Source organism: Narcine bancroftii, chromosome 2 (genome assembly GCF_036971445.1).
Source record: "Narcine bancroftii isolate sNarBan1 chromosome 2, sNarBan1.hap1, whole genome shotgun sequence".
In the NCBI taxonomy this organism is placed as follows: Eukaryota; Metazoa; Chordata; class Chondrichthyes; order Torpediniformes; family Narcinidae; genus Narcine; species Narcine bancroftii.
Genome location: NC_091470.1, coordinates 233,519,434 through 233,542,774, shown reverse-complemented (window position 1 = coordinate 233,542,774; position 23,341 = coordinate 233,519,434). Strand labels below are relative to the sequence as shown.

Genomic DNA, 23,341 nt, shown 5'->3' with positions numbered 1-23,341 from the left:
TTGCAGATGTTTATAATCCTTGCAAGATCTGTGCAGGGCACCAGAATATGCAGCAGGCAGTCAGCCTGCGTCACAGCAACTAGGGTTTGATCCTGACTTCAGTGTGTGTGTGAGTGCTGATTCCATGCTCATCTCCCAAGGCCCAAAGATGCATTATCAGTTTGATAACCAACACTAAATTGCCCCTAGTATAGTGGCAGAGAATCAGCAGAGGTGTAAGGCATGTGAGAGTTGCAGCAGCTAATCAAGAATGCAAATGGATGTTGGTGCTCATTACTAGAAAGACTGAATTTAAGAGCAGAGAAATTCTGCTACAACTGTACAGGATACTGATGAGGCCACATCTGGAGTATGATGTGAAATTCTGATCTCCTTACTTGAGAAAGGATGCATTAGCTTTGAAGGCAGTGCAGAGGAGGTTCACCAGGTTGACTCTGGCAAAAGTCGGGGGGGGGAGGAGGGGGGAAATTGAAGAGCCTGGGGTTCTGCTCTTTGGAGTTTAGAATGAAGAGGATTGGGGAATAGACTTAAGACAGAGATAAAGAGTAGTGATCTGTGGAATTCTCTGCCTAATGGAGAATAAGAGACAGCCTCATGTTGGAGCACAGATTTTTGAATGGTAGGGTACTAAGATTTATGGAAACAGGCAAGGAAATGGAGCTGAGTCCATAGATCAGTCATTATCGTATTAAATGACAGAGCTGACTCAATAGCCCAGATGCCCTACCCCTCAATCTATTTTGTTGCGTTCTTATGTGAGGGAATAGTTTGTAGGCTTCAAATGGGGAATGGGACTGATGGGAATCGTTGAGGCCAAATGCCTTTAAATGTCAGTAGAATGTACAATATACAAATAGAATCCTGCCTGGTCAAGTTCAAGATTACACAGTCCAGCATTTGATACTTTCTTGGTGTTGAACGACATCCATAACTGGGGACCCTGCCAGAAGCTCACCAACTGAAAAAGTGAAATTAAATTTCAGTCATAAATAGAAATGACCAAGAATTTTATTTTAAATTTAGACATACAGCTCAGTAACGGGACATTTCGGCCCACGAGACTGTGCCACCCAATTTACACCCCACTGACCTACACCCCAGGTACGTTTTTTGAAGGGTGGGAGGAAACCAGAAGGGAAGAAGAATTAAGAACTGAGTGAACTAGATTTAAGAGAAATAGAGAAGTAAGGCTGGAGGAAGGCAGCGAAAAAGAAACAAAATACAGTATTTGAAATATTTTAGATTTGTAACCATGCCTTTAGAAATTGGATTGCATGGAATAACTTGTTGCTTTCAGTGTAAAGGACATCTTTTGACATTCAACAAAGTGATCCCAATTCAAAAGGTACTTGTCACATTTGTGGCCCGAAATGTGAAATTAATAACACCATCACCACATGCTTTACCAGTTGAACATCTCCGTGTCTTTATTTTCCTGCTTCCCTTATTTCATCATCCTGCACCTTCCACCTCCAGTGCATACCATCTGACTTCCGGTCAGGTTAATACATATCATGCATATTCATTATCATGACAGTACTCACTAAGTCATGCTCTATGGTGAATTAAATTGTTATAATGAAGCAAACACAGCAACTTGTGTAAACTTGAAAACTCAGGATTACAGCAGAGCAGTACAAATGCCACCTGCACCCAAGCCCCCATATCCGAGTTGCCCAACATCCGTCCTGTTACTCCCGAGTCCCCCTATATCTGAGTCCTCTATACCCAAGTCATCTTATACCCGAATTCCCCTATACCCGTTATCCTATCCCCTAGTCCCCCAATACCCGAGACTCCCTATACTCCAGTCCCCCTCTACTCGTCCCCATGCCCAAGTCTCCCTACATCCGAGTCGTCCTATACCTGTTTCCATACCCAAGTCCCCCTACACCCGAGTCGTCCTATACGCGTGTCCCCATGCCCGTCCCCTACGCGAGTCGTCCTATATGCGTGTCCCCATGCCCAAGTCCCCCTACACCCGAGTTGTACTATACCTGTTCCCACGCCCGAGTCCCCCTACACCCGAGTCGTCCTATACCACGGCGATTACGGTGCGTTGGGTGTGACAGGAAGGACCGAGCCGCTGCTCACAGGGTGGTTGACGAGGGCACGGTTGGGCCATGATGATGATGGTTTGCAGCCACGTGATTGCTGCAGCTTCCAAACCCGTGGAGCTGTTAGTCGGCGAATCTTCTTCAGCGAGTGCGCCCACTCTGGGGCTCGACAGCCGCGAGGACAGGCGGGAGCGTGGGCGCACGTCACGCAACCCGTTGTCAGGGACCCCGTCCGCCAGCTGGCGCCGACGCGGACCAATGGCGTTGTTGCACGTCATGGGAGCTGTTCCCGGCATTCCCCTCCCAGCCATGGCGGACAGTGGCTTGGGTGAGTGGTACCGTGCCATCCCGCTGGTCACTCGCTGCTGGTTCACCGGGTGCGTGGTGCTGCCGGTGCTGGAGCGGATCAACGTGGTGAGCGGCAGGTCCCTGGTGCTGTGGTCCGATCCCTTCTTCAACAGCTTCCAGGTAAGGGCGCAGCGGCCGCGCCCCCTTCCCCCCACGGGCCCACACACAGCCCATGCGTCCAGGAAGGGTTCGGACCCCAAACGGCAACCCTCTTTTCCTTTCCCCCCCATCCTTTTCCCCAGCCCGCTGACCGGTGACCGTCTTCCTCCCCCCCCCACCCCCTCCTTTCCCCCCCCACCCCCTCCTTTCCCCCCCCCACCCCCTCCTTTCCCCCCCCACCCCCTCCTTTCCCCCCCCCACCCCCTCCTTTCCCCCCCCACCCCCTCCTTTCCCCCCCCACCCCCTCCTTTCCCCCCCCACCCCCTCCTTTCCCCCCCCACCCCCTCCTTTCCCCCCCCCACCCCCTCCTTTCCCCCCACCCCCTCCTTTCCCCCCCCCCACCCCCTCCTTTCCCCCCCACCCCCTCCTTTCCCCCCCACCCCCTCCTTTCCCCCCCACCCCCTCCTTTCCCCCCCACCCCCTCCTTTCCCCCCCACCCCCTCCTTTCCCCCCCACCCCCTCCTTTCCCCCCCCACCCCCTCCTTTCTGAGCTCAACTGCTATGAAGTCTGCAACAAATCCATCATCTCCAATCCTCCTGGTTTCCATTGCCTTTGGAACTAGTTGGTTGATTTGTGAAGCAGAGTGTGCTTCTTCGAGTGCAGCATCAAGTCTTCTCTTTGGCTTGGCTTCGCGGACAAAGATTTATGGAGGGGGTAAAAAGTCCATGTCAGCTGCAGGCTCGTTTGTGGCTGACAAGTCCGATGCGGGACAGGCAGACACGGTTGCAGCGGTTGCAGGGGAAAATTGGTTGGTTGGGGTTGGGTGTTGGGTTTTTCCTCCTTTGCCTTTTGTCAGTGAGGTGGGCTCTGCGGTCTTCTTCAAAGGAGGTTGCTGCCCGCCAAACTGTGAGGCGCCAAGATGCACGATTTGAGGCGTTATCAGCTCACTGGCGGTGGTCAATGTGGCAGGCACCAAGAGATTTCTTTAGGCAGTTCACATTAAACAAATACACGCACGGTCATTTTTGCTCTGTGGGCAACAGAACAAAGGCCATCATCCTCTACCTCGGGATAGCCTTGACGACAACACCTATATTAAGAATAAAAAGTTTAAAAGACAAAAATGCTACACTGTTCTTATACTGAGCAAACTTCTCTTGTATGTGTATATAATAAACCTTAAAACATTTTGCTTTATTTTCAGTCACATACTTTGAAAACATTTAATCGTTGGTTCCTCCCCCTCTATGGAGCCGCCCGAAAGACAAACAATAACATTATAGAAAATTAAACCCCCCCCCAAAGTTTACAGATAAAGCCAATGACTGGGCCAACTGTTACTAAGCAAGGTTAAGGAGACACTTCTTAGAATCACCCCAACAGCAAGTGGCATCCTGGGCGACGCCATTGCTGTTTCACACAACTTTATTCAAACAGCTGCTACGAGCAAAGCACAACCAAGGCCCTCCACTGGCTGAATATTTGCTCCCATCTTCAAAAGTTTGTGTTACTTCAGAGAACATTTACTATAATAATTTTAAATCTGTGTATTTTTACCTATTATTTATTCCTATTTATTTTAATTTTTAAAATTTTTTTTTGCCAGTTGCTTGAATTCTGTATACCAGTGGTTTAACTGTATTTTCATCCCTGTGTAAATGTGCCCAGATGATTCAGCAACTGTTACAGCTTACATAACTAGATCAGATGGTGACACTGGTTGTAAGTGATTATGAATTATTCTTTGTGCTCTCTTTTCACATCTTGTAAGTGTGTATGGTGTGATAATATCACAGGTTTTACTGGGGAAAAAAAACTTTTCTTGGTTCTGATTTCCATCTCAATTGACATTGTATTCAGAGGATTTGAAACAGATTTAAAATTTTCTTGTGGATCATCAGATTAAGTCATTTGTTAAGGTTTAATTTTTAGGTGTTTTTTGGCAAGATACCTAATACTTACATTGAGAAGAGTTTTTCAGTGAGCAGACCTCATTGTCCACACTATTAATACAGATGGCTGTCGTGGAAATTGCCACGTAGTGTTGTTATCAGAGTCCGAACAATTATCTCCTTGCAAACTGCCTCAAATCAATGTAAATTCTGTCCATCTTCACTGCAAGATGACTTATTTTTTCACACTATAAACCATACTGACCAAAATACATACAGACATTTTTCTCTTGAATATATACAGTGTCATTTTCTCCCCTTCCCCCCCCTCCCTCACCCCCCTTCCCATTTATTCAAAGTTCAATGTATAAGATACATTAAACCCATTTAAACAATGTCGTCACTTAATAAAAATAAACAAGAAATTTTTGTCTTTTACTTTTATATATTGAGTCAATTCTTTTCGTTGTCTTCTACTTCTGTCATTTTAGGTGGTGGAGGTCCATGGTAGGATTTCTCTATTGTATTTCATTTATGGTTCCCATATTTGTTCTAATATTGTGATATTATTTCTTAAATAGTATGTTATTTTTTCTAATGGAATACATTTATTTATTTCTATGTTCCATTGTTGTATTCTCAAGTTGTCTTCTAATTTCCAGGTTGATATAATACATTTTTTTGCTACAGCTAGAGCTATCATAATAAATCTTTTTTGTGCTCTATCCAAATCGAGTCCAAATTCTTTATTTCTTATATTACTTAGAAGGAAGATCTCTGGGTTTTTTGGTATATTGCTTTTTGTGATTTTTATTTAATATCTGGTTTAGATCTTCCCAATATCTGGTTTAGATCTTCCTAAAATTTTTTCACTTTCTCACATGTTGTTCCTGTTTCCTTTTTACAGCGAAAACATCTGTCTGATACTGTTGGGTCCCATTTATTTAACTTTTGGGGTGTGATGTATAACCTGTGTAACCAATTATATTGTATCATGCGTAACCTCGTGTTTATTGTATTTCTCATAGTTCCGGAGCATAGCTTTTCCCATGTTTCATTCTTTATCTTTATGTTTAGATCTTGTTCCCATTTTTGTTTAGGTTTACAGTTTGTTTTGTCATTCTCCTTTTCTTGCAGTTTGATATACATGTTTGTTTTAAATTATCATTATGTCTGCAATCACATATTCAAAACTGCTTCCTTCTGGTAACCTCAGACTGTTTCCCAATTTGTCCTTCAAGTAGGTTTTCAGTTGGTGGTATGCAAACCTTGAATCGTGAGTTATATTATATTTGTACTTCATTTGTTCAAAAGATAATAATTTATTTCCCGAAAAACAATTTTGTGTCAATACTAATTTTGGTAGTTGATAATTTATTTTATTCCTTTCTACGTGAATCTTCCAAATGTTGAGCAGATGGTGCAATACTGGTGAATTCCTATGTTGGACCAATTTTTCATCCCACTTGTATAGTATATGTTCAGGTATCTTCTCCCCTATTTTATCTACCAATCTGGCTTTTCCCTTGTTTGATAAAAATCTGATAAGTATCTTAATTGTGCTGCTCTATAATAATTCATTTTGGTAGGTGTAAGCCTCCTTGTTTGTACCATTCTGTTATTTTATCTAGTGCTTTCCTCGGTTTCCCCCCTTTCCATAAGAATTTCCTTATTATTTTCTTTAGCTCCTTGAAGAATTTCTCTGTTAGGTGAATTGGTAATGATTGAAATAGGTATTCTATCCTTGGGAAGATGTTCATTTTAATACAGTTTATCCTTCCTATCAGTGTTAGTGGTAAGTCTTTCCAATGTTCTAAGTTGTCTTGTAATTTTTTCATTAATGGCTGATAATTTAGTTTATATAGATGGCCGAGATTATTATTTATTTTTATACCTAGGTATCGAATTGCTTGTGTTTGTCATCTAAATGGTGATTCTTTCTTAATTTTTTTGAAATCCGCATTATTCATTGGCATTGCTTCACTTTTATTTCCGTTGATCTTATACCCCGATACTTCTCCATATTCCTTCAATTTCTTATGTAATTCTTTTATTGATATTTCTGGTTCTGTTAAGTATATTATAACTTCATCTGCAAATAGACTGATTTTATATTCCTTCTCTTATTTTTATCCCTCTTATTTTATTTTCTGTTCTTATCAGTTTTGCTAATGGTTCTATAGCTAACGCGAAGAGTGAGGGAGATAGTTGACATCCCTGCCTTGTTGATCTGCTTAATTTAAATTGGTTTGATTATATATCCATTTACTGTCACTTTCGCCAATGGTTCCTTATATAATGCTTTAATCCAATTAATATATTTCTCTGGTAGGTTGAATTTTTGTAGTACTTTGAATAAATAATTCCATTCTACTCTGTCAAAGGCTTTCTCTGCATCTAAAGCAACCGGTACTGTTGGAGTTTTGTTTCCTTGTACTGCATGGATTAAGTTAATGAATTTACAGATATTGTCTGTTGTTCGTCTTTTTTTAATAAATCCAGTTTGGTCTAGATTTACTATTTTTGGTACACAGTCAGCCAATCTGTTTGCTAATAGTTTAGCTATTATCTTATAATCGTTTTTAAGTAGAGATATTGGTCTATACGATGCTGGTGTTAGTGGATCTTTCCCCGTCTTTGGTATTACTGTAATTATTGCTGTTTTGCATGAATCTGGTATGTTTTGTGTTTTTTCAATCTGGTTCATTACTTCCAGGAGAGGAGGAATTAATAAGTCTTTAAATGTTTTATAGAATTCTATTGGGAGTCCATCCTCTCCCAGTGTTTTATTGTTCAGTAATTTTTTTAAATATCTCCTGTATTTCTTCTTTTTCAAATGATTTTATTAATTTATTTTGCTCCTGATTGCAATTTGGTAGTTCAATTTTAGTTAGAAATTCATCTATTTTGTCTTCTTTCCCTTCGTTTTCAGTTCGATATAGTTGTTCGTAGAATTCCCTGAAGTTTTCGTTGATCTCTGTTGGGTCATATGTAATTTGTTTGTCCTTTTTCCTTTATGCCAATATCGTTCTTTTAGTTTGTCAATGAGGGGAGGGACTATTGGGGTTAAAGGAATTTTAGATATGGGAATAGTGGAAATATTTTGTGTTTTAGAAATGTTGTCTTACAATGTGTTCAAAAAAAGAAAGCAAATGGATAAGAAGGGAAGGTGGTGATGAGGAAACGGAAAGGGAAGATATGAAATGGCTATGTTTAACTATATGACTTTAAATATTAACGGAATACATAACCAAATCAAAAGGAAGAAGCTGTTAAATTTACTGAAGAAAGAAAAAATTGATATAGCATTGGTGCAAGAAACACATCTAACTGAAGTGGAACACAAGAAATTAAAGAGAGATTGGATAGGACATGTAACAGCAGCATCATATAATTCAAAAGCCAGATGAGTAGCTATATTAATCAATAAAAATGTACCAATCAAAATAGGAAATAATATATCCAGCAGGGAGGTATGTAATGATAAAATGTCAGATATATTCAGAATTTTGGAATTTACTCAATGTATACGCACCTAATTAAGAAGATCAAAAATATATTCAAGATATCTTTTTGAAGATCGCAGATACGCAAGGGAATATACTAATGGGAGGGGATTTTAACCTTAATTTAGACTCAAATATGGATAAAACTGGAAAAAAAGACTAACGGAAAGAACAAAGTAACCAAATTTATAATTAAATCGATGCAGGAAATGCAACTTTTGGATATATGGAGGAAACAACACCCAAAGGAAAAGGAATATTCATATTATTCGGATAGACATAAAACATACTCAAGGATAGACCTATTCCTGTTACCAGCCCACATTCAAGGAAGAGTTAAGAAAACGGAATATAAAGCTAGATTGTTATCGGATCACTCACCCCTGTTATTGCTGGAGGACATCCCACCAAGAATGTATAGATGGAGATTAAACTCCATGCTACTTAAAAGACAGGATTTTAGAGAATTAATTGAGCGACAAATTAAAGTGTACTTTGAAATAAATACAGAATCAGTGAAAAATAAATTTATACTATGGGACTCAATAAAAGCCTTCATCAGAGGGCAGATAATTAGTTATGTAACTAAGATGAAGAAGGACTACAATCGGGAAATAGAACAGTTGGAAAGGGAAATAACAAATACAGAAAAATAATTAGCAATAAAGGAAGATACAACTAAAAGAAGAGAATTGTCAGACAAGAAAATAAAATATGAAACACTACAAACATATAAGGTGGAGAAGAACATAATGAAGACAAAATAGAAGTATTATGAACTAGGAGAAAAAACGCACAAAATACTAGCATGGCAGCTTAAGACAGAACAGCAAGACGACTTCAAGAAGAATGGAGAGTGAAGCAGCGTGTGGCCTTTTTCAACCTCACTACTGGTTTTTAAAATTTAGACCTACAGCACAGTAACAGGCCATTTTGGCCCTCGAGTCTGTGCCACCCAATTTACACCCAATTAATCTACACCAGCGGTATTTTTCAAATAGTGGAAGGAAACCCCTGTAGAAATGGGGAGAGTGTACAAACTCCTTACAGCACGGGATTTGAACCGGTTCTGATCATTGGAACTGTAAAGGCATTGAGCTAGCTGCTATATCACCAGTGCTGCAGCTTAAACTTCTTGCACACCATGATATTATCCAATGTGATATTAACTTGTATATGCTCAGAGGCCAAGCTCCAAGCCACCATCGACACATTCACATAAGCTTGTGACAGGCCTTGCACTTAATGTCTGTCAGGTACAGCACCTCTACCAAGTACAACATCTGCCTTCTCTAATTATGGTCCTGGTGAGATGTGGACTACTTGTATCTTGGGATTGACTGCTCAGCTAAATTCATTTACACCTTCAGCACAACTTTTCAGTTGACTTCAAGAAAGACCTCTGAGCTGTTTGCCTTTCAAAATAGGGCTTGATCATTCATGAATGAGATAAAAAAATATATATCAAAGGGTACTAAGTCTGGAACTCTACAGAAGGAGGTGGTGAATGCCTAGTTTCTGAATGTATTCAAGACTGACTGATTTTCAGATATTAAGGGAAAGGCGATTAGTGTTAGGGAGTGGCATTGTGATAAAAGACCAGACCCCACACTGATCCCATCGCCCCACTCTCAGCTGTCTCTTCTCACCTTGTGCTGTGAGCAAGCTAGTCTGTAGGTTTGTCTTCACTTTGAATAGTCTGAATGCCACCGCCTTGCTCTCCACTCCTCCGACATCTGCCACCAACCCCAATGGTAGATAGTGGTGCTTAGTAAGGAATTACATAAGGTGGTATGTGAGTGTAAAGAAATAGTTGAAATCCACTGCTATAGATCAATACTTGCAATAGATTTTCCTGTGTTCTTTTATAAATTGTCTGAGTATGTATTTTATTCTCACTATGATTTTCCCATGCTCTTCTATTAATTGTGTGTTAATAAAAGTAACATTTGATAGCAAAACCTTGTGTCCAGATTTGTCTCATGAACCTGACACTTTCTCAATACAACAATGACCAGTGCAGGGACTATCAGCGTTAATATTTGTGTTACCATTATCACCCAAATTTCAATCTCGCATTTAAGACCAGGGGAATATTTTTGAGCCATTTTTAGGGTGAAAAACAGTGGGTCTAATATGCCGTCAAATATGGTGTATTATAAGTGACATTATACGTTTACACTGTTGAGTTGCACATCCCACCTCTTTAGCTCCTGGAATGCTGGCTTACTGTGTAAAATGACCCACTGACCCGGAAAAATGCCAGGTTTGATCGTTGCAGTGTAAACGACTAAAGCTGGCTTAATGGTAGGCTTTTCTATCGGCAATATCACGGAATTTCTGTGCAAAAGAAAAAATTGATGATTGACATAGTCTTAGTAAGCCAAAGGTCTTGTTCCTTGCGATACAACTCTTACATTTGAAGATCTCCATCAAAACATAAGTGCTGCAAAGGTATGGCATGTGTGAATCGTTTGAACCAGAGCTCATGCCAAATAGGCATTGATTTGTCCTTGTGCAGGAATGTATTATGTATAAAGCAAAGCTTTGCCCATGCAAAAGTATCAAATTTAGAAACCAATTCTAGTTAGGGGTCAGGTTGCAAATGTATTTTATCAGCATCCTGAATGATAGATCTCACTGTGCAATAAAGGGAAAGAAATGATTAGCAGAGTCATGTAGTTTATGCTGGACATAGTGAAATGCACAAACATGCTGGAGAAGCTCTGCAGTCACACAGCATCCAGAGGAAGTAAAATGGAGTCAACATTTTAGACCTGAGGCCTTCCTCTGGAATATGGAGACCTGCCAGTGGAGCAGAAAATCTGCAGATGCTGGGAGCCTGTGATGTACATAGAGCTGGACAAGTTCAGCAGGTCATGCAACATCTGTGGAAAGTAAAAAGGTAACCAGAGTTTTGAGCCTGAGCCCTTTGTTGGGAATGTGGAGACTTTATGCTGGGCATTTTAGTTATGAATGCTGTGCAACATTTGTTTTCTTTCTTGTACTAATGACATTGTGTTTGGAGCTAATGAATAATCATTGTTTCTTTGCATACAGATATGGAGACCTGTGACTGCATCCCTATTTTATCCAATGGGATTCCATTACTTGATTCAGCTGTACTTCCTGTATTCATATTCCTCAAGCTTGGAAAGAGGTAGGTTGTCATGCTATATTTGCTTTGAAACATTGACTTGTGTAAGAAAAGGGAAACTAATTTCATTAAAAATTGGCAAAGATGTTTTAGAAACTATTACAAAGTAAGCATCTTGCAGAGCATTTTGTTCAAAAGGAGAACGTATTTTGTAATAAGGCAGAGAGGTGAAGCTGAATCCACGGCCAGATCAGCCATGATCTTGCTGAATGGCAGAGCAGGCTCAACTGGCCAGATTACTTACTCCTGCTCCGATTCTTAAGTTCTTGTGTAATGAGGAAAGCCATCTATTTAAAAAAAAATGTTCTTTTAATGTCAGCCTCTCACTTTTTCCTTTCCTGCAAACTGCAGCAATACAAATCCCAGTAAATCTGTCCTTGTTAGCTTGTTCAGTCTCTTAAGGCTTGGTGTGAACTGGGACTTTTGTTTAAGATTGAATGTGCTGACCTGTGCCTTTTCTGACAAATTATGGAATAATAATCAAAAGTTGCAAACTTTAACATAGCTAGTCTGGTGGGAGGAATGTCTTTGGGAAACTTTTTTACTTTTGAAATGTTATTTTGTGAAGGGGAAGTATAATTACAGGTGAGAGACATTGTTGGCCTGGAGGCATTTCTCCTACTGTTGCTGGGAGGGGGCCCAAATCCACATCTGTGTGATCTTGTGAAGTCAACCAGCTTAAGACTGGTGGTCTAATAAATGAGGAATTGGGGACAAAACTGGCACTATGTCCTTTCTGAATTGACTTTGTGTATGTGATTGATGGCTTTTTGCAGGATCAGATTTCAGATTTATTGTCAGAGTTGACATCACATGCAACCCTGAGATTCTTTTTCCTACGGGCCAGGCAGAATTACCACTTTTTGGTAGTGCAAGATAAAAACCTGTATACAATGCACACATGTAAACAAATAAACAACTGTGCAATATGTAGAGCTGGAAAAAAAAACCCACAATGAATAAAGTGGACAAGTAAGAGTCCTTAAATGAGCCTCTGAGTTTGTTGTTGAGTCTAATGCTGGAGGGGTAGCAGCTGTTCCTGAACCTGGTGGCACTTAGACCTCTTTCCTGTATTAACTTGCCGAGCCATCGGAATACTGCATTCTGATGAGTGCAGGGATCACTTTCTGCTACTGGTTTGCTTCATGGTTTGTACAATGAGATTAGGTATATTTTTATATAATTCCATCAGAGAAGAAAATGGTACTGTTTTCCCATAAGTGACTGATGTTGTCCCATGTTCTCTGCTTGTATAATTTTGCTCTGTTTAATGACTCAGAAACCAATGTACTACATAACTTTCTTTTAAATGTGTAGGGTTCTTTGATGGAAGGACTGCTGACTATGTATTTATGCTGTTTTTCAACTGGATTTGCACAGTGGTATCCTTTTTGAAGTAAAGTTAAACAAGGCCTTGATAGGGGTCGTGTGCCTCATGATGAATGGGATTGAGATAAGTTTTTGGAACGTATTTGCTGTGGGGAGGGCGTGGGGGAAGTGGGACAAATACAGACTTTGGGTATACATATGTACATGAATGACTTTGTTTATTGGATTTTGTAAGTGTGAAAACTAAAGTAAAATATTTTTTAAAAAGTAATGTTAAAGATTTTGTATTTGTACCAAATTTTTAACCTCTCCATACTTGGTGCAGTCACTATTGTGGGTATGAATGTTTTTCTTTTAAAAGCAGTGTGATAAAAGCAGTATTTTGTGCTGTTTTGGATGTAAAATGCATTTCAATCAAAGCACTAAGAATATCTCCCCTTTAAAATATTACCATAGGATCTCTTCTGCAAACCAATCTTTTAAATTTGTTGCATCTGCATTGTAGCAGTTTGTTTTCTGCTCTACATTACATTGGAGTGTCTTGCTCAACTTGGTTTCAAACCTCTAGGATGGGGTTGTTAGTTGCAACCCCCTAAATTTGGGGTGTGAATTAGCCATATTATACAATAATGGTAAGGCACACAGATCTGAGCAGTACACATGTTCTGAAGTAGCTGATCTTGGCCAGAAAAGAAATTGAGGAACTGCTGCCTGCACTGTTCCTGGCCTTGGGTGAAAATTAAACTAATGCAAACTACTGGTTTTTTTTCCTTCTGGGAAATGTATACTTATGAATAATGTAATAGGAATTAACAACCTTCTAATATTTTCCTGATCAATACTCGAACAGATTGTTGCATTACTCATTGGAATGCCTGTAAGTATTTTTAAAGGGGAACAATGCACTTCACACAAATCATGTGTATATTGGGGGGGGGGGGGGGACGCGCACTGTTAGTGTAGCGGTTAGCACAATGCCTTTACAGTGCCTGCGATCGCCTGCTGTCTGTAAGGAGTTGGTACGTTCTCCCAGTGTCTGTGTGGGTTTCCTTGGGGGCTCTAGTTTTCCCCCACTGTTCAAAAACTTACCAGGTGTTGTAGATCAGTGGTTCTCAACTTTTTTCTTTCCACTCCCATACCACTAAGTATTTTCTATTCCATAGGCGTTCTGTGATTAGTAAGGGATTGCTTAAGGTGGTATGGGGGTGGAAACAAAAGTTCCTCATTGACTCATTATGTGCATGGTTTCATAACTCCAAAGGAAATGGGCCAATGACAATTTTTCTCAAGCAAAATATTTCAGTAACAATTGGGTCTAGAGCAGTGATTCTCAAACTTCCCTTCCCACCTACATACCACCTGAAGCAATCCTTTACTAATCACAGAGCACAGATGACTTGGGGATTACTTAAAGTGGTATGTGGGTGGAAAGAAAAAGGTTGAAAACCACTGTTATAGATTCATTGGGCGGCAAAGGCTTGTGGGCCGACAGGACCTGTTACTGTGTTGAATGTTTAAATGTAAAAAAAGTAAAAATTGAAAAATTTATGATAATACAACTGTTTTATTTTGTTGGTTAATTTTGTGTTATTGGGAGGATGTGGTGGAGGGGTGAGCACAGAGAAGATGGTAAGCCTCACCTTTGTATCTAGAGCAAGCAAGAATGAATCCCAGTTAATGAAAAATGAACAGACATTTTCCTTCTGTGAGAAGGAAGTTTAATTTGAGGATGCCTGGTGTGTCACTCTTGAACTTTAAATTTAACCCTGGCCCAAAAGTTGTCCTCTCTAACTTGCCATCAATGGTGGAAAGCCTTTGGGTTGCATAGAACTTAGAACATTACAGCACAGTATAGGCCCTTGATATTGTGCCGAACCATATATTCCTTTCAAAAAAGTACTAAACCCTCCCTACCTTGTAACCCTCTATTTTACTTCCATCCATGTGCCTGTCTATGAGTCTCTTGAATGCCCCTAATGTTTCAGCCTCCACCACTTGGCAAGGCATTCCAGGCACCCACAACTCTGGGTGTGTGTGTATATGTATGTTGTATACGTCTGCTGCAGGCTCGTTGGTGACTGACAAGTCCGATGCGGGACAGGTAGGCACGGTTGCAGCGGTTGCAAGAGAAAATTGGTTGGTTGGGGTTGGGTGTTGGGTTTTTCCTCCTTTGTCTTTTGTCAGTGAGGTGGGGTCTGTGGTCTTCTTCAAAGGAGGTTGCTGCCCACCGAACTGTGAGGCGCCAAGATGCACGGTATGTCACTTTGAAACTTTCCTCTCTCCACTCTGTACTCAAGTCCATTGGTTTGCTATTCCTCCCCTGGGGGGAAAAGGTGCTGGTTGTTCACCCTGTCTATTCCTCACATGAGGCAGTTTCATATCTGGGACACCCAAGCTTTCTTCATCTTATCAGTTCTTTTGAAAGTCTCCTCTGTGCCTTTCCGTCTGAAAAAAATATCTTGGATCTCATCAGGTGCTTCCCCAGATTCCTGCCTTGACAGTCCACACCTATAGAATTTCCTCTCCAGATTCCTCATTCCTTACAGTAGACTACTCTAAGGTCTCTTGACAATTTTACAATGCAAGTTGCTTAAAAGTCTGTACCTCTGCACTTTTCCTTCATAGGTACCTGAGCTGTTCTTGTATCTCCATTTTCCAATATACATATTGGGCCATATCCAAGGATACAAATACTTGATTGGATAGAGTGACAGATAAAACTTATTTCTGCCCTCGTGGTGCTGTAAATTAAGTTTTAAAAATTGTTTGCATCTCCTATTAGATATCAGATAATGTTTTATAGTTCTTCTCCTGGCTAATAGCTCTTTAAATTGGTGGCAGCAATCGTTATTTATGCCTGCTTTCCTTTATTGTGAGTGTGTCAAAGATTTTTCTGTAACTTGAAACTTAAGTGCCTTCTGTAGTGAAATGGGGCGAGAAAGGTGGCGGGGGGGTTAGGGTGTCTCACTAGCAGCAGGAGAGGTCCGAGAGGCCTGAAGAGTAGCTAACGTCGTGCCTTTGATCATAAAGGAAGGGTTAAAAGGATAGTTTGGAAAATTGTAGGCCAGTAAAGCTCACATCAGTGTTAGAGAAACTACTGAAAGGCATATCTAGGGAAAGGATTGTTATGGCCAAGTTGAGGACAGTCAACGTGGCTTTGTGAGGGGCAGGTTATGTCTTATCAATTTGATTGATGAAGGTAGGCCAGTAGACTTTAGTGAGGATATTTGTCAAAGATGCAGATATATAGAATGCACATTGCATCGACGGTTTGGTTATGGAATTGGCTTGTCCACACAAGACAGGGTAGAGATGGAAGTAAAAACACAAAATTCTGGAGAAGCTCAGCAGGTCAAACTGTGTCCTTTATGTAGCAGAGGTAAAGATACAGAACCCATGTTTTGGGCTTGAGCCCATCATCAAAGTATGAAAGAATGCTGGCAATTGTCCGAACAAAAGGGGGGGGGGTGTTGGTAAAGACGGAGAGTGTGGGGGGGGGGGGGTTTAGCAAAGGAGGAGAGTGTGATCGAGGGTAACTGATAGGGACAACCAGTCACCCTCTACCACCACCCTTGACCACCATCTTCCTCTGTTTGACAGAACTTGTCCTCACTCTAAATTAACTCATCTCACTTCTTTCAAATTAAAGGGGTAGCCATGGGTACCTGCATGGGTCCCAGCTATGCCTGCCTGTTTGTGGGCTTTATGGAGCAATCTATGGTGCAATTCTTCACAGGCAAGACCCCTCAACTCTTTCTCCGATATATCAACGACTACATTGAGGCTGCCTGAAGCTTGTCAACGTCATCTACTTCCTGATCTCAAACTCACCTGGTCCATCTCCAATAACATTCTCCCATTTCTGGAGATCTCAGTCTCCATCTTGGAGGACAAGCTTTCCATTGGCATATTTCACAAACTCTAACTCCCATGATTACCTGGAGTACACTTCCTCACACCCTGACCCCTGCAAGGATTCCATCCCCTTCTCTCAATTTCTTTGTCTCTGCTACATCTGTTCCAAGATGAGGTCTTGCAGTCCAAATCTTCTGAAATGTCTGCTTTCTTCCACAAATGTGACTTCTCCATCACCACTAACAAATCAGTCCTCACCCGCATCTCCTCCATTTCCTGCTCATCTGCCCTAGCCCCCTCTGCTCCCAGATGTAACAAAATAGAATCCCCCTCACCCTCTCCTACCACCCTACTAGTCTACGCATCAAACACATCATCCGCTGGAATTTCTGGCACTGGCACTTACTACAGGATCACACCTCCAGACATTTTTCCTTCTCCTCCCCTGTCGGCCTTCTGCAGAAACTGTTCCCTCCGCAATTCCCTCCTAACCTATTGCTCCTCACGGCACCTTCCCTGTGGCTGGTCTGGGGCCTCAAACAGGCCTTTCAAGTGAAGCATCACTTCACTTGTATATCCACAGGACTGTGGTCTTCTCTACATCAGAGAGACTGAACGCAGACTGGGATATCTCTTCATTGAGTACCTTCTCTCCATTTGCAATGACAGTAACCTCCCAGAAGCCATTTCAATTTTGAGTCACACTCCCAGACTCACATGCCTTATGTACTATCCCACCCTGACCAACCACGGATTGCAGGAACAACATCTTATTATCCATCTGGGCACTCTCCAACATTAATACTGACTTCTCTGCTTTCTGCTAAATCTGCTTGCCTTTCTTTCCCTTCCCCTTTGCTGTCTTTCCTTTCCCCCCCCCCCCACCCACCCACCCAGCCATCCCTCCTCCCCCCTCATTGCTGGAGGCCTGAAACCAGCGAGGCGATCAGTGTTGGGACCCATGTTGTTTGTGATTATAAGATGAAAACTCTTGGATCAAAAAGTACAATAATTGAGTGGGTTAGTTTACAGATGATACAAAGATTGATGAAATTGTGGGTAGTGTAAAGGGTTATCAATCACTAGACAACAGGACGGAGATCAGAGAAATGGCAGATAGAGTTTAATCCACAAGAGTATGTGCTGTTGTACTTTGGGAGATGAAATATAAAGGAATGTATATAGTTAATAGAATGGTTCGTAAAAGCACTGATGAGGGATCTGGGGGTGTCCAGATCCACAGTAAGTGGTCAGGCATGCTGGGCTTGGCTTCATTTGATGGGGCATTTAGTACAAATGTAAGGAGTTGTGGCAGCAGTATTAAAGTTTGCATAGGCTGCACTGAATACTGTGTCCAATTATGGTCACCCTCCTTACTGGAAGGATGTGGCGGCTTTGGAAAGGGTACTCGAGGTTTATCAAGATGCTGTCTGGTTATGGGGAGAGACTGGACAACTTGGGTTGTTTTTTCTAGAGTGTAGAAGGTAGAGGGGAGACCAGAGGTTTACAAAATCATGAAAGGTATTGATTGGATGGACAGTCAGAATCTTTCCCCCAAGGCAAAAGCTTCACACATTAGAGGACGTGTTTAAGGGAGATAAAATATGTTTGAGTGATGAATGCCTGGAATTAGCTGATACAATAGTGGCTTCCAGATAGATTCCATTCTTTCTCCTTCATATCCATCAGGTGCAAGCAGCAGTGTGATTTGGACAGTGTTCACCACAGACACATGGGCCGAAGGGCTTGCTCTCGTACTGTTCCATGTTCTATATATTTAATTTGTTCCTATCTAATCTTTTGTTTCCTTTGGATGTAAAGTTTGTTTCACAAAGATAATGCCCCCTGCTGTAGATAAGAATCTTTCATAAGGAGATGATTAAATAATATTTTCTTTTGACCTTTGACGTGTATTGAAATAGATTCTACTTAGTGAAAACATTCTAACTCCCGACCTTTCGCTCTACTATAATCTGTGATTGTATAATGGAGTGTTGGCTGCAGGTAGATTATACCAATGGAGTCCTGGCTCTATTTAAAGCATGATCTAAGGGAGATGGTGGTTTGACATTAAGGTCAATTTTCTTTATTGCTGAAGCAAATGACTATGTAATAACCCTTCCTTTTTGGCAGATATTGTTTATCCCACTAATTCTGACCATGGTTTATGTGTGGGCACAACTGAACAAAGACCAGATGGTGACATTTTGGTTTGGAATGACATTTAAGGTAAGTAAATCTTGCTATTTGCTGTTTATTTAAACATTGAAGCAAAAAAAAAGTTCTCTCTTTCCAATTGCTCTTGAAAAGTGCAGCATCAGACCTGTTGATGCAGAACACAAATGCTCACGTCTGATCCCTAATCTGTATATCGGTGACAGACTCTATTAGGACAGCAGCAGGATCCTGAAGTTGTAGAGTGTATGACCTTTACATCCTAAAGGGCTGCTTCCCCCTTGAATTATTTTTAGTGATAAAAGAATGCAGCTAAACAGAGCAATATCCTCTAAACAGTATTTTGAATATTGTTTGTGACTCAGGGATCTATATTGATACATGGTACCTCATTTGAAAGTCCTACCACACAGTCGGAGACTCTGGCATTGTAGCACTCCCTCATTGCTGTGAATCTTGGGCTGGATAATTTTATTTGGGGGAAATCTATTTATTTATTTATTTAATACAGGCAAAATATCATTCGCTGCACTCTGCCAGAGATTTTGTAATGCATTGGAACTCAGTGTGGGCATTTAGGGTACGATTGAGATGCGGTTCCTGTGCTCTACTTTGGATTGTTACCTTTTATCCAATCTCAATACGCACAGAATTCAGGATTCATCTTTCAATAGTAATTTAATAATAGGATGTAAAATGTCAAAAAAAATTCATGTGTATTTACATTTTCTTTTGAACAGGCTTGTTACCTACCATGGGCCCTGCTAATATTCAATTATATACTGAGAAACGCGTAAGTGTACAAGATTACCTTCTCTGTCAGGGATTTGAACAGAGAACAAATGATCCGAGGCCTTGTCCCAGGGACATAACAGGAACTGAGATGAGAAAAGGAGGTGCAGCAGTGCTGTGTGATGTGCCCAGCAAGCCAGACTATTCTAAGGGCAAGAGAAAAACTAATTCAAAAGGTACAGATAGATAACGAGTAGAACTGGCCTCCTCTAAGACAGAAAAGAAGAGCGATTGCCCAAGGTTGGAGGATTCTGGAAAGCTGTGATGTACCTAACATAGAAGATGTGGTGATGTTCCTCAAGATTGCTCAAGGCTACCTAACAGTGTTAGGGAGCTGCTACCAAAGATTAGAGTGGAAGTGGGCTGGGGAATTAAAGTGCCGGGCAGTTGAAAGCTCAGATCATCCACAGGGTTGATACAAATGATCAGTGATTGCACCATCTGGTCATTTCTCCATTCACGTAGGTTTCAGGTAGCTTCCTGCTGGTCAACAATGCATATAGCATGGGTACAACACATATGACGCACTGAAATGTATTTATGCTAACTTTTAAGGAGAAGGGGAACTAAGAATGCGTACAGGTTTAAGCCCCCAATTGTCACGAGCACTAGTATAAAAACAGAAAATGCCAGAGGCACTCAGTAGGTTAGGCAACATCTGTGGAAAGAATTAGTTGAGGTTTTGGGTTGGGTTTAGGATTATCTGTTGCTTTTCTAAATTGAGGTTAGCAGTGTTTGAATTGGAGAATTGGAGAAAATAGAATCACTTCCCCAAGGCTCCACAAATTGGGCATATCTTGGCCAGAAACTTGGCTCTGCGCTATATTTAAATTTCTTTACTTTAAACTTGCCCAATTATTTGGTGAAGGTTCTTGCTGCTGGCTAAGGTTCTGTCCACTGCTGCCCTTTCATTACCTGCTGTAACAAGGAAGTCTTCCTAATAGCTCATTACACAGATGAAGAAGCTTCATCTGCTGATAACTAACCCTATTTAGAATTCGTAATCATGCAACATGGAAATAGGCCATTTGGCCCATCATGGCAGCACTGACCAGCTCGGAGGTCTCTAGTCACCCAACTTTTTCCCAATGGCATTTTTGAAAAGGGAACCATGTTTTGGTGAGGGGTCAATTTTGCCTTGCTTGTGTCCAAAGATTTAAAATTTCAGAGCCTGGAATTAAATCCCATCATTAAGTGCCCCCCTATGTTTTCTACTCTTGACAAACCCCTTCTGTCATTAGTTTCCTATGTCTTTTGTCTGCATTACTTTTCATATTGCAAGCACTTTGTCCTACACATCCCTCCGCAATTTTCTCACCTTTTGTTAAACTCATGATCCTGAAGAAGGGCAGGAGATCTGTTTAGTGCGTATTCTGATCACTTTAGTTTTTAAATCCAATATCTGCCATTTTTTCTGGCCATATCTGTAATTGATCTTTAAATTTAGTCAAACAGCATGGTAACAGGCCATTCCAGCCCACGAGCCCATACCACCCCAATGTACCAATTAGCCTACAAGCCCCGTAGGTTTTTGGACATGGGAGCAAACCGGAGCACCTAGAGGAAACCTGTGCAGACACAGGGAGAATGTACAAACTTTTTACAGATAGCGCCAGATTTGAACCTGGGTCACTGGCGCTGTAACAGCATTGCACTAACTGTGCTGCCCATCTACATCCTGTTACATTCTATGATAGCTCTCTACACTGTCCACACCTCCAGTCTTCTGCACACTTATTAACCCACCCACCTACTTTTTCATCTGTCATTTATAGATCACAAACAATAGGGGTCTCCAGTCTGATTAACATCTTCCACCACTACCATGTATTCTATGAACTAGCCAATTTTGTATCTAAACCAATGGTTCTCAACCATTTTCTTTCCACTCACTACTTTAAGTAATCCCTATGCCATAAGTGTTCTTTAATTAGTAAGGGATTGCTTAACGTGGTATGTGAATGGGAAGGGAAGGTTGAGAATCACGGCTCAAGACCCAATTGTGACCGAAATATTTTGCTTGAGAAAAATTGTCATTGGCCCATTTCCTTTAGAGTTATGAAACTGTGCACATAATGAGCCAATTAGGTACGACTAAACTTTATCTTTCCACCCACATACCACCTTAAGCAATCCCTTACTAATCGCAGAGCACCTATGGCAGAGAGAATTCTTAAAGTGGTATGTAAATGGAAAGAAAAAGGTTGAAAACCACTGATCTGAACTGTCAGCTCACCATGGATCCCATGTATCTGAATCAGTCTACCAGATTGAACACCTATAAGTCCATGTAGCACAACATCCACTTGCCCTACCCTCATCAACCATCTGTCACCTTCTGGATCTCAATCAAATTGACCCCTCACCAAGCCACGTTGACCGTAACCTACCCTTTACCATACAGATGTTGATTGATCTTTGTGTAATTCCAACAGGATAATGGATGAGCTGGTTGGCATTTTTGTTGGCCATATGTACTACGTTCTCATGTTTAAGTACCCTCAAGAGTATGGAGGAAGAACTTTTCTTTCTACGCCACAGTTTCTGTAAGTAATTATAATTGGAGCTTTTTTTAAAAAAAGTTGCATTCATCTAGAAAGTATGATAACATCTCCCCATTCCTCCAGGGTCAGATGGTTTCCATCCAGGAGAGGCGGTGTATCTGGATTTGGAGTCCGGCCGCCTAGCAGAAGACCACAAGCTGAAGATCAGGGAGGTCGATGGGGGAGAGGATATTTTTGGGGCCAAGGGCAAAGGCTAGGAGACAACTGAAGATTTTTTTTAAATTTCGAAATCTACAGTTCAAAAGCTGCATTTGATTCATTTTCTTACAATCCCTGTTGCCTGACAGTATCTTGTATTTTGAAATTATCCCCAGTCATTATTACTACCAATAGGAGTATGATTTTTTGACTAAAAATATTAATGTGGAACAGTGTAACTGTATTACAGCAGATTGTCAGTGCCATGAATTGGGATCTATTTTACTTTCAAAAAAAGTTTCTAACTTAAATTGGACTGTCCATACAGTCAGCAATTACTGCAAGAAAACTTCAGTGACCCACCTTTACAAATGTTCTTTTATTTAAACTCTTCCTTGGGAAAAGCTCAAATCAACAGAATGTCCAGGATCTCACCAGGTCCTCCATTCTATTGCTCTTTTCCACTTAATGCTGGGCAGGCCCTGCATGCACCAGGGTGGTAACAGTGACCGAGAACGTGGTGAAGAGCATATATCAGCACCTAGCACTTTGCCCCTGTACGTGGGCTGCTGGGAGAACAAGACTGAATTGCTTTCTCTCATTAAAAATTGTGAATAGCTTAATCAATGAGTGATTCCTTTTGATGGCACGGTTGGCTTAGCGGTCAGTGCAACGTCTTTACAGCACCAGCGATTGGGACCAGAGTTCAAATCCTGCTTTGTGTGTCAGGAATTTGTACGTCCTCCCTAGGTTTGCACGAGTTTTCCCCAGGGGCTCTGGTTTTCTCCCACCCTTCAAAAACATAAGACATGTAGCTTAATTGGGTGTAAATTGGGCGGCACAAGCTTGTGGGCCAAAATGGCTTGTTACCGTGCTGTATGTCTAAAATAAATTAAAATTAAATTAAATTTCTAGTGAGCACAGGTGAAACTGTCTGCCAGCTGAGAGATTATTTAATTATCTGTGCACTGGGTTGTTTGCTTATTGTTCATACTTTAATACAGATATCAATTATTGCCACACTGTCTCCGTTGTATTTGAGAACTAAGACATTTGGTCTGATTCTTCATCAGCCAGAATCCTCTTCCATAGTAAGAAGTGGTGTTTGTAAGGCAGAAAAACGCTGCTCAATCTGATCGATCTTCACCATTCATAATTCTTCCCATTCATAGAATGGTACAGGGTCACTATGTTGTACTGACTTATTTTAAACCAGCTGCACATCAGTCTAACCCTTCCCTACCTACCACAGACCCTGAACCCTTTTTCTTTCATCAAAGTGCCAATCCAGGAGTCTTTAAATACCCCTATCGTACCAGCCTCCAGCACCATCCCTGGCAATGCATTCCAGGTACCCACCACTCTGAGTAAAACAAGACTCGTCTCCAACATCTCCCCTAAACTTTGTTCCACTTGGCTTGAACAAAT

At 41.1% G+C, this 23,341-nt stretch overlaps 1 protein-coding gene across 1 annotated transcript; it reads left to right on the top strand.

The window, feature by feature from the left end:
• The first annotated feature begins 2,092 nt into the window (after positions 1-2,092).
• On the top strand, positions 2,093-22,933 carry derl1 (derlin 1). The gene is made up of 8 exons (XM_069920530.1): positions 2,093-2,525; positions 10,964-11,063; positions 12,378-12,442; positions 13,240-13,266; positions 18,378-18,473; positions 19,160-19,212; positions 21,647-21,757; positions 21,839-22,933. The coding sequence occupies exons 1-8, from the start codon at positions 2,124-2,126 to the stop codon at positions 21,981-21,983; spliced, it is 999 nt and encodes a 332-aa protein (XP_069776631.1). The 5' UTR covers positions 2,093-2,123; the 3' UTR covers positions 21,984-22,933.
• Positions 22,934-23,341: the final 408 nt, after the last annotated feature.

Coding starts and splice junctions, on each gene's coding strand:
- derl1 (XM_069920530.1), top strand. CDS start 2,124: ATGATGATGATGGTTTGCAGCCACGTGATTGCTGCAGCTTCCAAACCC. Junction 18,474..19,159: donor GGTTTGGAATGACATTTAAG/GTAAGTAAATCT, acceptor TCTTTTGAACAG/GCTTGTTACCTACCATGGGC. Junction 21,758..21,838: donor CTTTCTACGCCACAGTTTCT/GTAAGTAATTAT, acceptor CCATTCCTCCAG/GGTCAGATGGTTTCCATCCA.